General features: G+C 44.6%; 1 protein-coding gene across 3 annotated transcripts in view; it reads right to left on the bottom strand.

Annotated features, from left to right (window-relative positions):
- RBM47 (RNA binding motif protein 47) overlaps window positions 1-12,915 on the bottom strand; it is a 78,236-nt gene extending 65,321 nt beyond the window's left edge. The window contains exons 1-2 of one of the 3 annotated variants that reach the window (XM_051617784.1): window positions 12,827-12,915; window positions 12,528-12,665 (exon numbers count right to left, since the gene is read on the bottom strand). In XM_051617784.1, the coding sequence (XP_051473744.1) occupies window positions 12,528-12,541 (14 nt within the window). In that variant the 5' untranslated portion in view covers window positions 12,542-12,665; window positions 12,827-12,915. Of the gene's footprint in view, window positions 1-11,663; window positions 11,834-12,527; window positions 12,666-12,826 lie in introns of those variants that run through there. The other 2 variants (XM_051617789.1, XM_051617783.1) reach the window with 2 other exon arrangements.
- Window positions 12,916-13,223: the final 308 nt, after the last annotated feature.

The following is a 13,223-nucleotide window of genomic DNA, read 5'->3' as shown; positions in this document are numbered from 1 at the left end:
CAGAACAAAAAAGTAAATTGCTCATTGCCCACCTTCTTTTTCACACACAGTATATGGCAAGGATCCTACAAATATCCTCAACAGTACTGAATGTGTCAAAAAAACAGGATCATTCTATAATAACACATACCAGAAGACAAATTAGGATTGTGCAGACTATAAATCTGGCACTAGCTGAATTACACACTTTATATTTTTTTCTAAGTAGGATATATGTGTGCACAGTTTCCTAAGCTGTTTGGTTGGGTTTTGTTTATTTTTGGTTGCAAACTGAAACCCAACCCCAAATTCCATCATGTGGCATCCTACTGACGCGTGTGTCACCCCGAGGGGTAGCACATGAGATTTACTGCATGGACTTCTGCTCCACAAAGCAACTGAGTAAATCACACAGGGAGGGCGCAGCCCAGCCTGCGATTTGCTGGCAGCAGCTGCACGAGAGGGAAGAGGCAGGAATGGGGAGCTTCTTCCAGCTTCCCAAGGGAAAGATGGTGCTGGGAAAAGCCCCAGATTGACATCCTCATGGTTTGTCCGATACCAGTGCCTCAGACTAACAACATTAACTCCCTCCAGTCGTTACCTCTCACCCTGGGTTCCCCTGCTCTGGCTTTGTTTGCAGCCCTCCCATGTCAGACCCAGTTCCCAAATCTGCTGTCTCCCTGCCCAGTCACCAGTTCTCAGTCCTTCCATTTGAGTTAGCCCCTAAAATCCCTCTTTCCATCAGTCTTCTGACTCCCCATCAGCTTTTCCAGGCAGACAGTAGTCTTCCTTCTCCTACCTCCTGTCCCCCTTCTCTCTCTTCTCTTCTTCTAGGTTCATCCTGCTCTTCACAGCCCCAAGCCCCAGAACCTGTTTCTTTGCTTCCATTACCTTTAGATGCCTCATACACTTCTCTTGAACTCTGGAGCAGGGAGCCTAGCAGCCTCACACCAGACCTGCAACAATATGCTCGGCCTGGAGCATACGCAGTGTGAACAGTGGTTTCTGGGACTGGGATGTTAAAAGAAGTTTTCCCTAAAATGTGGAAACTGTGGTTTTCAAAGGTATTCTGCCTAAACCTAGGTACTTCTGAACAAGAGCCACTTCCCTGCTGAAGGTCAAGTCACTGCTCTAGGAAGAGGTAGCAATATTTTGGAAAAAAGTAAATTTTCTAACTTTGATTTTCAGAAACGTTCAACTCATTGTAGGTTAAACGGCTCTTGGGCATCTATCCAGGCAAGCACAGAATGATTCACATGCATCAGGTGGATATTTTGCCACATAGTATTTCAATCCAGGGACATAAAGCTTTGCAAAATTAGGAGCAAATGAAAATAGACTCCTACTAGAAATTGCAGGTAATTCTTACTAACCAGAGCTGCTCTGTCTTCTTCCTTTTACGTCTGCTTGTACACTGGGAACTTTTGGATGCAAAGTTTAATATCCTTGGAGCAGCTACAGTCCCAGATCTCTGTAGGTTATATTGCATGTACAGTTTTTTTCTGGAGTGTGCTCCAATACTTTTCTGTTAATACTAAAGCTACAGGCCCTTTAGCAGTGCATTTCAAACTGCTTTTCCAAAAGCAGTAATCCAAAGCAGAAAACTGGAACTTGTCACATCCTGCACCCTGGGGACTCCCAGATCTCCCCCAGCCATGGGGTCTCACAGCTCTCCCACGCTGGCAGCGGAGCTTCTCTCTTGCTTCACAGGGGCACAACTGGAGTGTGAAATGCAGTGTGCTGGGCAGTTCCCCACCCTCCCTCGATGGCTTGCTTCTCCCCATTGGTTGTTACAAAGACCTACACAGCAGCAGTAGCACTTCCAATGGGCCTGCTTGTGCCAGGGCTGTGGGGCTGCTGAGGACAGTGTAGGAAGGAGAGCTGAGGCAGAGAGCTCAGGGACTGCCCGAGGCTTGGGTTAGGGGTGCATCTGATTGGCACCTTCCCTCATCCCTCCCTGGGGCTCTCACAGCACAACTGTCCAACCCTAACAAAATGGAGGCATAAGCCAAACACAGAAAAAGCCCAGAGATTTGCCCTAGCTCCTCTAAGAGTGGCCATAGCAGATCCTGCTTCAAGACCTCACAACCCAATGGGATGTTCAAATATACCAGCAGAGACCAGTATCCACAAAACAGATATCCACAGCAACCAGAAGCAACCCGCTTGACCATACAGTCATTAACTTGTCCATGACATTTTCTGTGGCAAGGCAGGTTTCCTAAGTTTACACTAGTGTCTTTCCTGCAAAACCAGTCATTCGCACACTTTTTGCTTCTTGCTTGGCTTGTTCTACACCCTGTTGCACATACACATACAATAGTATGTGTGAACTCAGAAGAAACCTTTATTTAATAGTGATTGACATCTGCAAGAGCTTTAAGAATGCGATGATGTTGGCATCAGTTACCTTCCAGGTAAGGATTAACAAGCTGATGAGTTAACAACCAACTGATGTTCTTTGTTTGAAACAGGCTGCATTTCAAAATTGAAGCAGCTTTCAGATTTTTTGTGGGTTGTGCTTTGATTCGGAAATAGGGAAGCGCAGCAAGGATTGCAACACAAAATGGGTAAGATTAGATGAAGAGGAAATGTGATAGAAACTATTTGGATCTATAGAATAAGCAATAAAATTCTGTTTTTCTCACATTGTTTGCATTACAGTGCTTTTTTCAGGAGACACAGAAGCAGTGTGTCAGAGTTAAGGCAGAAGCTAAGCCCTTCCTGCATTTTGACATGGTGGCTGGAACCCAGATTTGAAAAATGTAGAAATGTAGTAATAATAAAAGCCTGGATACTTCCTCTTGCATGTAATTCAGGGCTGCCAGCATTGGCAGGGAGGGGGTTCATCCCTTCTGCTTTTCCATGGTACCATCACCTCCGCATCCAGCTGTATAGTGCTCTGAACTGGCTTGCACATGTGCTCCACAGACCACTCAGTCAGCAACCCCTCACTTTGCATCTTTCCAAACACGCATCCTGCTCCAGAATCCCTGGTCACAGACCCAAGCTCACTGATGGGCACAGGCAGAGCAAGTGGATGGTGTGGAGACCCCAGAAGCTGGCAGTCCTGCTGGAAGGCGAAGGTGGCCATGGTGGGATGGGGAAGCAGTGAGTCAGCAGTAGGTGCTGCATTGTCACACTGTATGGTCATGGAGGAGCTTCCATCCTGTGGTTTTGGCTGAGTTTTGCTTTGAACACAGAACTCAGAAAGAAACTTGCACAATGACTAGCAAGCTTATCTAATCCTCTTTGCACTGGAACTTAGTTCTGGAAAGGGTTTGTCCAACCCTTTTGTGGGTATTCCTAGGGCACGACTACACGTGCTACTGTGGTAGCATGATTAGAGCTCCCAAACTGCAGCAGAGCAGGATCCTTTCTGATTACTTTGGAGTACAAGAAAAAAAGAACAGAGAGCTGGTCAGTTGCTTATGTATTAAAAATATGAATGTATGTCCAATCCCAGCTTACAACTCCCCTGGGCCTTGAGTCCCCGCGCATTCGTGGAAAACTGGTCTTTAACTGATTTTTCACTATTACCAGTATGAAGCTTTATTGCAAATCTAAACTTTTAGGTTTATGGATACATGACATTTTTCATAAAACTAAGCTTATTACACTGTCCAGGGGTAAGTGGATTGCATGGTCAGCAGTTTTGCTTTAAATTTATTTGGAGACCTTGTATTTTTTACACAACTCATTTGTTTAGAAAAAAACGTTGTGTCTTTTGGAAGACATCAAGGGGCAGAGATGCTCCATTCTACAAGCAGGTGCATCCTTATCACCTCTTGTATACACACAGCCTGTCTCTTATGGCACTCCTCAAGAGTGCACTTCTAGTGTTCCACAAGAGAGGAAAAAACCTACATATTTCCTGTCTATTGGTGGGGAGAATATGGCACAGTGAGGGAAAATGATCCTGTTGTGATCATCCCCCTAAACCAAAGACTAAACACCAACAGCTGACTGACAGTGCTTTGGGAATTAAAAATCCAGCACCAAGACTGATTTGTGTTGATACCTACTGTGCATATACCAAGAAGCCTACAGCTGTTTAGGAGAAGCAAGGTATTCCCCAAACAGCTGCAAAGGTAAATTTATCAAAGCCTTATTCTCTGCACCTGTAGAGGTACAGGGCACATTTACTGATTTCACTGAAGTCACTGATGAGTGATAACAGGGTAGCAGAATGGCTGCTATTTGCACAAAGAGTGCAATAACACATAAATATGTAACATAAAAATATAAATTCTTATATATTTACATAAATATACAGATATAAACAACATCTGTGTATTTTCCTTAATATTTATTTTTTTATTTTTTAAATAAATAATGAAATGCTCAGTGATCTACAGATGGAAATACCAGGATCTGGCTCAGATTTCAGACTCCTCAGTAAAGCCACAAGCTGAGGCTGGTCAAACAGGCTCAGCCCTCAGACTGATGGGATGGACACAACAGTGGTGCCAACAGCCTGCTCACAGCAACCCCACAGCCCAGGGGCTAGCAGGATGGCAGGTATCACACTTCTCTCAAATCCCTGATGTGTCTGATTGATACCTTTCTTCCCACTAGCATACCACCACAAACCCATATTTGGAAGGTGACTGGAATCAAAGAGCCAGATAAAACTCTAGATGATACTGTAGCTAGGGGGGAGAAAGTCTTGGAACTGCTCTGTGAGAAGAGCTGTATGCCCTAGCCTTTTCTTATTCTAATGACAGCCAACAGCCAAGGTCACTAATACCTCCAGTTCAGCAGTACCTAACTTTGCTTACTCAGGGCTTCTGGTAGTTCATTCCACATCCCTCAGAGCTGTAGATCTTATACAGTGCCCCATACATCAATAAGACAGTGAGCTGATAAACTTTCCCTAAGCAGGTGGCCATGGGAATGGCCAGGAATTTGCACAGGAATTTTGGCAGGCATTTTCTTACTTAGATTCATAAGGTCAGCAGACAGTAAAAACTAAGATAGTTTGTCAGTCTGTCTTGCTGCTTATCAGGAAGGTAAGCTTGCAGACAAATACCTGCAGAAAACCAGAATTTTCGAGACAAATAAAGATTGAATGTGCAAAGACATGGTCTCTGATCTTCTAAGCACTTCAGATAAGGACCTGCAAACACCTGTAGTAAAACACAGGTCAGAGAAAAGACCTTTCAGTCTCAGGAAGGGCTTTGGGTTCTGCAGGCTGACCCATTATAAGGCAGAAAGGAGCAGAGCAGCCAGACATGTTCCAGAAGCTGCTGCCTGTCTTGGACCATGTTCCTACTGATCACATGCCACAGGAGGCAGAGCACCCTCCCCACATACCAGACACCCCTCACCACCCCTCTGGCACTTGGCAAGATTTATTTTGCACCCATACAGTCTGACCTGTGACTCACACAGGTAAGACAGAGACATAGGACCTCAGTATGTGAAAGAAGCACGTAGAAGCCTTTTTGTTTATCATTGCTCAATACAATTAGCTTCTATGAAAATAACTTTTGAGGTGTGTTTTTTGGTTGGTTGTTTTTTTGCTTTTGTTGTTGCTGTTTTTTGGTTTTTTTTTTACTTCCTTGACTGATTGGACTGTGCCCAGATCAAAGCTTGCTCCTGGGTCCTGGAGTTGTGCAGCATTGCTGGGTACATCTGCAGCCGCCCTGGGCCTGGGTGCTCAGGGTGAGCAGACACCCTTGCCAGCAGCATCTCTTCACACTGTTTGCTTTGTAAACACTGAGAAAGACATAATGGACAGCAGCAATGCTAGGCACATTCAGATCTCCTCGATCCAACCTGAGGCACCTCCAGCTTCCCATCCATTGAACTTGTGCATTCAGGAAGTCAGATAAGATGGGTCTTTTCTTGTCCACCTCATGAGACCAAGAAGCCAAGGACAGAGTCAGTCTTCAAGAGCTAAAAACTACTGCAATCCCAAAAGTTTGAATACACTCACCCATAAAATCTATCTGCTTGCAGCTTCACATGTGACTGTACTCCTGTGAACTTCAGACACCTTATTAGTGCTATCTTTAATGGGAATACTATTGACATTGAAATGTTCCCTGTGAGGAGCAGCACTAACATTAGGATGTGGGTACCAGTGCATGAACTCTGGTGAAATTGCAGCATCCACAGCCAAAAGAAATTTTACTGCCAGAAGCATTCACATGACGTGGACATGGCCTACAGTCATGTTAATAATGTGAATATTTTATTAAGGTGAGCTGAACGTGCTCTTTTGTTGTAAAAACATCTTGAGGACATGTCCTTGCGTGCACGTTTGTTTTTGACTCTCTTCCCTTCTTGCCTTTGGAGCCTTTTTTCCCAGCTCTGGCTCTTCCTCCCTCCCCAGCCTTGAGAGCTCCCACAGTCTCACCCTACATGCAGCCTGCCCAGTTCTCACTCCAGCTTTAAAGACCTCAGTTAGCCAGTCTCTTCATACTTCCCTCCCTCCAGGTCCTGAAACAGTGTCGCTTCAGCAACCTGAGTGAAACATCTCTGCCTCAGATTTTTTCTAACTGGAAACAGACTATACTCACTGAGTTGATCTTTTCCCCTTTTCTCCCCCCTTCTGCTCTTCATAAGAATCTCTCATTTCTCATTTACTCCCTTCCCAGCCCTGTAGACACCTCCCCTTACCCAAGTCCACCACCTTCCTCCTCCAATTTTGATTCTCCATTTTTCTCTTCTCACTGTTGCTGATTTATGCTGATGACTCGTATCACCCCCTCATCATGCTGCCTCCATCTCACCTATTCCCTTCCTCTGTTGCCCTGATCCTCTTTTTTACTCATAAAATAACACCGTTCATTTGGCATGCACTGCTCAAACTCCAGGCTACTACTGAATTTTCCCTGCACTAACCTTCAAGTGGTCCCATTCAGCACCATCCATTAGCCTCCCCATTATGTTCCACCATTCAGCCTTTCTGCAATTTCCACTCCATTAACCCTGATAACTTCTCCTTTGCTTTTAACCCTCGTCTTTCTACCAAGCTCAATTGCAAATTCTCCCTATACTTCAATTTCCTTTCCCATAATACCCAGACCATCTTATGCCGCTTACCCACCTTTTCTGCTATCTTCTGAAAGACTGTCTACTGAAAGGCTAGCCATCACTTCCAGCTCAACATGGATAAAACAGTGTCTCTGATACACTCACTCTCAAAGGATGCCCCAAATCTCTTTTCTTTCTACAATGACAATTATCACTCTGTTTGAGGGCAGGGCACAGTTTTTATTTGGGCAGCCTTGATTTTGAGGTACAGCTAAGATCTCTTCATGCTTCCACTTGCATGTAAAAAACATTGCCTGTTCTATCCACCCTCATAGCTGAAACACCCCTTTGGGGTCTCACCCTCACATTAGTTCAGTAATGGTGATATCCTTTTCTTTGCTTTCATAATTGTGCTCTTGATCCTTGTTTCATCTTCCAAGTACTGTTACAAGGGTCATTCTCATAGCCTGATGCTTTGAGTGTGCTTCATTTTAGTTCTTCTGTTGACCAGTTCTCTGTTCTCTAAGAAACAAACTATAACGTGTCCTTACACACAGCTCTTGTGCAGACAGGCAGAACTGAGTGCTAAATGATGCCTTTTGCAGCTTTTCAACACCCACCTTATGCTTCCCTTTCTGTTTTCTCTCATAATTCCTCCCTGGGACCACCTTGCTGGTCACAACTGCAGAGAAACTTTGCTCATGCCTCCTACATTCCTTCTAAAAATCTCTCACTGCTGAAGCAATGCAACAGCAGCCAGGCAGCTGCACCTGCTCTGTACCCAGCTGACCCATCACACCGTTTCCTTGTGCTCCACCCTGTCTCTAACCCATCTCTTGCCTCTCACTGGGTATTTCAGGCATAAACCCTGCATGGAAGGTGACAGTCCTTCCGCTCTGCCTGTGGAGCAGGTGCACATGCAGCAGGAACACCCAGGTCAGGAATCCCAGGTCTATGACCGTGCAAAAGTTATCAACATCCTTAAGGTTACGAAGAACTCAACCTGCTGAGGCTGAACCTACATCCTGACTTGTGGTGGAGCTTACTAAGTTTCTCTGATAAAACACAGAAATGCAGAATCAGTATTTCAGTTTATTTCAAAAGTATAACTCAAGGACATCCACTGGGTACTCAAAAGGCCAAAACACAAATGCAAACCCTGAGCTACACCACTTGGGGTGGTGCTTCTCTAATAGCCCTCCCATGGGTGGATAGGACAGAGACAATTTTGAATGTCAGTGGTTGGTTAAGCCATGCCCACTTTGGAAACATCTGAAAGTTACTGTTGTCTCATGATTCTTGGTCGAAAATTCTCAATCTTTTGTAGTTTCTTTCCATCTTGTGCCAAATAAGCCCATCTGTGATGATTTAGTCTCAGCTTTATGACCAAACTAGGTCAAAGAAAACATCCAGACTCTAAATACATTTTGTAAAACACACTCTTAAAAATGATTAAAACTCTCTTTTCAAATGAAATCTTGCTTGTGATCATGGGAAATGAAAGACTGGAAAGGACAAATGCTTTCAAATATCAGGTAGTCAGGTTTGCAACTCCTAAGAAGTTACTTTGCTCTGTTGAGTTTACCATGTCACCAAAAACCTACCAGCCATAGCTATACAAAGCCTGCATTGTCTCAGCAAGGCTACTGAGATGTTCTTGATCTTGGCAAGACCTAGTTGTACCCAGAAGCATTTTATTGAAAAAAAAAAATTACAATAGCAGAAAGAAATATTATTTTAGGCCACTTACTGGAAAGATAAAGGTCAGAGTCCTTCCTTCTGCTAAAGCAGCACATAAAAATATCCTGTTCACAGGATCCATTTTACAACCTTGAAATTTGCACCTAAAAATCCCCATACTAAACATATTTCAAAGTGACAATATAAGGAAGGATTTGTGGGTTTAGGTCATTGGCAATTTGGAGATCTCAACAACCTGACAAAGGAGACAATTACATACACCCACATACAGGCATGGAGATAGTCCCTTCATAGTTAGAATGTCAGGTCTGCTTCTTTGCTACAAAGATCTTTGCAAACCTGTTATTTACAATCATCCAAGTAATCAGTTTCTTATGTTCAACAGGAACAGGATCTGGCAACATTTCTTCACAAAGAGTACATATTTTCCCCTATTAAATTTATCAGTAAATCAGAGCAATGTTGATTTGGGAAACCATGCACTGGTGCTCATGGCCAGCAGCTTGAATGAAAAAATCGAGATGATGTTATTGCTTCAGCTATGAGTAGAACATCTCCTGGAGTTTGTCATTCTAATACAAACTATGGTAAACCAACAGGTGCTTGCATAAACACTCCAGTGTAACCCCTGGATCTTCTTCTCTAGCTGTAAGATAAAAATAAGCTCTGAATATGCCATTGCCAACCCAATAAACAGGACCTCAGTATACACTTAAAACCATAAAAATCAATTTCACTTCCTGTCAGAGCCAATAATAAGTCTATGATGGTAGAAGTAAGAATTGCCATCTGTGTTGCTGGAATTTTGTTGTCTATTTTAAGACAGCTACAAAAAAAGCATAATTTCAGCTTTTTACCTAAGATGTCTTAATTTTCACAGGGGGCAACAGCTGACAGTGCAAAAGATATATCCTAACAAGCAAAAGCTCTGCCTTCTGTCAGATGCTCTCACAGCTTTTGCGGAAGAAGCTGTAGCACTTCACAGAGTGGGAGCAAAGGACTGAGATGGCTCTGCCACGTGGAGGAAGCCACGACCCCAAAAGGTGGGCAACCCCAAAAGCAGCCCCCGCTGCTAGAGACAGCCCTGCCAAAGCCAGCCAGGCGGGGGCTGTGTGAGGACAAGGATTCAGACCAAACTGCCATTAAAACAGTATTCCCTGAAGGCTCTGCCATCTCTGCTGCTTATATCGAATACTTAATTCCAGCGGTTTTAACGTATTTTTAATCTAGTGTATTGAAGGCAGCACATTCCTTTACCTTCTGAAGCTTCAAACAAATATTTCGCATCCCGGGTAGCTGCAGGGACACACAGGGATTGTTAGCAATTGTGAGTAGCAACTCTCAGTATTTTCCTGACAATACCTAGGGCCCGTGTCTCAGGAGAGGTCGGTACCTGAAAGCAGGGGAGGGAGCTGGGGGTCTCCCCGGGCGGGGAGGTGAGGTGGGAGCACCCGCCCTCAGCTCCAGGCAGGATGCACGATTTTAAAACAAGGGAGAAGAAAAACCTCACTTGGGACTAGAATGTGCAGGGGGGCTGGGGGAAAGAGAGAACGAATGTGCAAGAAAAGTGTTTGTCTTTTCTTCTATCTCCCAGACAGCAGTTTGTTAGCCCTTAGCACTCTAGCTACGAGTCTGCCAGACACCAAACAGCATCGTATTCCCGGCGTTATCTCCCTTCCCTCCCGGAGAGCGCGCGTTGCCTTCGAGTTTCCCAGCTCTACGCCAGGCTCCGCTTAACACGGCGGGCGACCTCTCACCCCCGCGGCCTGGCACCTGCGCGGGCGCGCAGCCCGGCGGCCATCCCGCCGGTCCCAGCGGACATCTATCCCATCCCGACGGCCATCCCATCCCGACGGCAAGGCTGCTGGCTGCCCGCCGGTGCCCGGCAGCTCGCTGCCTCCCCGCTTGCGAAAGGCACCGAGTTTCCCCTCTCGCATAAGGTGAATTCGGCTCGACTGGTGAGGAGTAATTGCAGGCTTGTCCAAATTATCATCTGCGAAGTCTAGAAGGCACATGGAGGCACCGATATTCCGTTTGTGTTAGCCTCAGGCTGCTCATTTCAGTCTGGTTTTATGCTCCTGCCCCTCTGCCAGGCCAGCTCAACCGAGCTGATAAAATTTAGGAGGGATTTTGTGACCTGTTAGGTCCCAACCTGTCTTAAACTATTATAATACTTTGGCTTTAGTTCAAAGTTCTATTTTAAATTCCTAAGAAGAAACGAGCTGTGTAGCTTTCCCTCTGAAAACACACAAAAACCCCCAAAAAACCAAAACAAACCAAAAACCAAACGACCCTAACGAATCAGCTGTTTCTTTTAACATGAGTAAGGAGTCGCTGGCATTTCTCATCTAATCACACATACCTCAGAGTGAAGGAGAAGCTTGACCTCCTGATCGATACATGTGTTTTAAAAGGTCATCAGAAACTTTTCCCAGATAAGATCCCATTCTTATGCTAATGTCCACAGCAGATTGGCAGAGAGCAGCCTGCCTCAGAGCCCTCTTGTCACCTCCCTGTCACTTGTACCACCACTCCCTGTTCTCAAAAACGACACTATTTTAACTGTTGAAAAAGAGGAAACAGCCATACAAGCAAAATGCTCCTTCCAATATTTACTCCAAAGACGTTAGGAACGTCACACTGTTTTTTTCCTTGACATGGAGAAACATACTTTTTTTTTTCTTTTTTTTTTTTTAAATTTAAAACTCTCAAATCTGCAGATCACTTCTCTGTCCTTATTTAGTATCTGCGTGTGTCTCTCATCTGTCATCTTTCCTCAGAATCACCAGAAGTCTGTCACTTGGAAAGAGTCACCACAACTTCAACGAGGATCTATCTCTGCATTCCTTTCTGTTTGCCTTTTCCCCCTAAAGATATTTAAAAAATTATTTTCTGGACAAACTTCTGTCCTCTTATGTTGTCAACCCAATCACAGAAGAGTAAATCCTCAAGGAATGACAGAGGAAGAGCAGAGCAAACCAAAAAGTGACGGTACCTACCTGGAGCCCGCCTCAGCACCCAGCACCATTCGCAGCAGCGGCAGCGTTCGGGGCAGCGACCTAATGCATTTTCCTTTCTATTGCGCTGCTAGATGAGAGTTGAGCAACTCCTCACACTGCTGCTTGGAGCAACAGCTCTCCCAGCCTTAACACCCTCTCTTGGCCTTTTTTTTTTTTTTTTTTTTAAGCAGAGTTTTTGAGCACTAAAACTTGCAATTAGTACCAGCTAAGCTAAAGCCCCTGCTCGCCCCTGCCCTAAGCCGCACATTCCAGGGCGCTGAGCAGGACGCTGAGCTCTTCCACTCCCAGACCTCACTTTTCTGCCTACAAACTCGATAAGGCTGCAGGAGCTCGGGAACACACACTGAAGCTCGAACAGGGGAAAAATTGGTCTCTCATCCCCAGCCTGGGTGGTTTTTTTATCCTTCCCCCAGGCTTCCTCCTCCCTTTATGTCCGCACTCACAGTAGCAAGGTTGTCTCCTGACTACTCCCTGCCTTAAACTCACCAAACCAGATTTTTACTCCCAACACCTTCCCGTAAATCTGAACTGAAATTTTACCCAGCTCGCTGAGCCTTGTCTGGCTGAGGGCCAGCGCAGCATTCCTGTTGTTTTAAGAGGGCAGATGATTAAAAAAAAAAAAAAAAAAAGCGAGAGGGAAACCTGGAGAGATGCAAAGGCAAACTTTGAGAGCAGCTTAGCGAAAAATGTTGTGGGAGGGAGTGGTGATTCCCTTTTATATTTCAAGGGCAAACCCAGTGATTTCTTTTTGGCAGCACCAGCCATGAGAAAATACCCTCCCCAGCCATCTGTATCCTTCAGGTGTATGGAGATTTAAAAAGAAAATAAAAGGCTGGTACTCACCTGAAGGATATCATCGGCAGCCTCGGCACAGCAGGGAGAGGAGCCTACAGTTGCCTGAGCCAGTTACCCCAGGGCAGCGGTAAAGCTGGTTAAAGTACCACATTTTACTCTTTTCTGACCTAAAGTTACACGCGGTTTCTAGAAAAGGAACAAAACAGAAACCAGTTTATATTAGAAAAAACCGAAACACCCAGCCAAGCCTTCTTTTAACCTCCGGGTGATCCCTCTGACCGTTGTCTGGAAGGCTTAAAGAAACAATGAAGCAAGATTGTAAACTTTCTCACCCCCTTTTACGTTACCTGTCTGTGCCTGGCTGTGGGCTTTGATGTATCGAAACAAAGCACAAGACCTGTTTATAGTAAATGAAACCAACCAACAGAGAGATCTAATTCAGACCTGTGACTAAACAAACTGGAACAGGAAGCACACACGAGCAGATTTTTTTTATTATTTTTTTTTTAAATAGTAATTCCTGCTTGCATTGTCATGCAACTGAAAAAAACCAAACACAACAAACCCCAAAACAAAAACAAAGCAAAGTAAAAAAAAAAAAAAGTTTTCAGCTTCTCCCTTCAGTCAAATACATGGCTGGTTGGTTGTTGGTTTTTTTTTTAATTGGAAAAGGTAACTCAGTCAATGCTTCATCACGTGTATGCAAATATTTAACAGAACGGCATCTACCACCAGTAGTGAGCT

The sequence above is a fragment of the Apus apus genome, chromosome 4 (assembly GCF_020740795.1).
Source record: "Apus apus isolate bApuApu2 chromosome 4, bApuApu2.pri.cur, whole genome shotgun sequence".
Classification (NCBI taxonomy): Eukaryota; Metazoa; Chordata; class Aves; order Apodiformes; family Apodidae; genus Apus; species Apus apus.
This window is presented reverse-complemented; position numbering and strand designations above follow the sequence as displayed.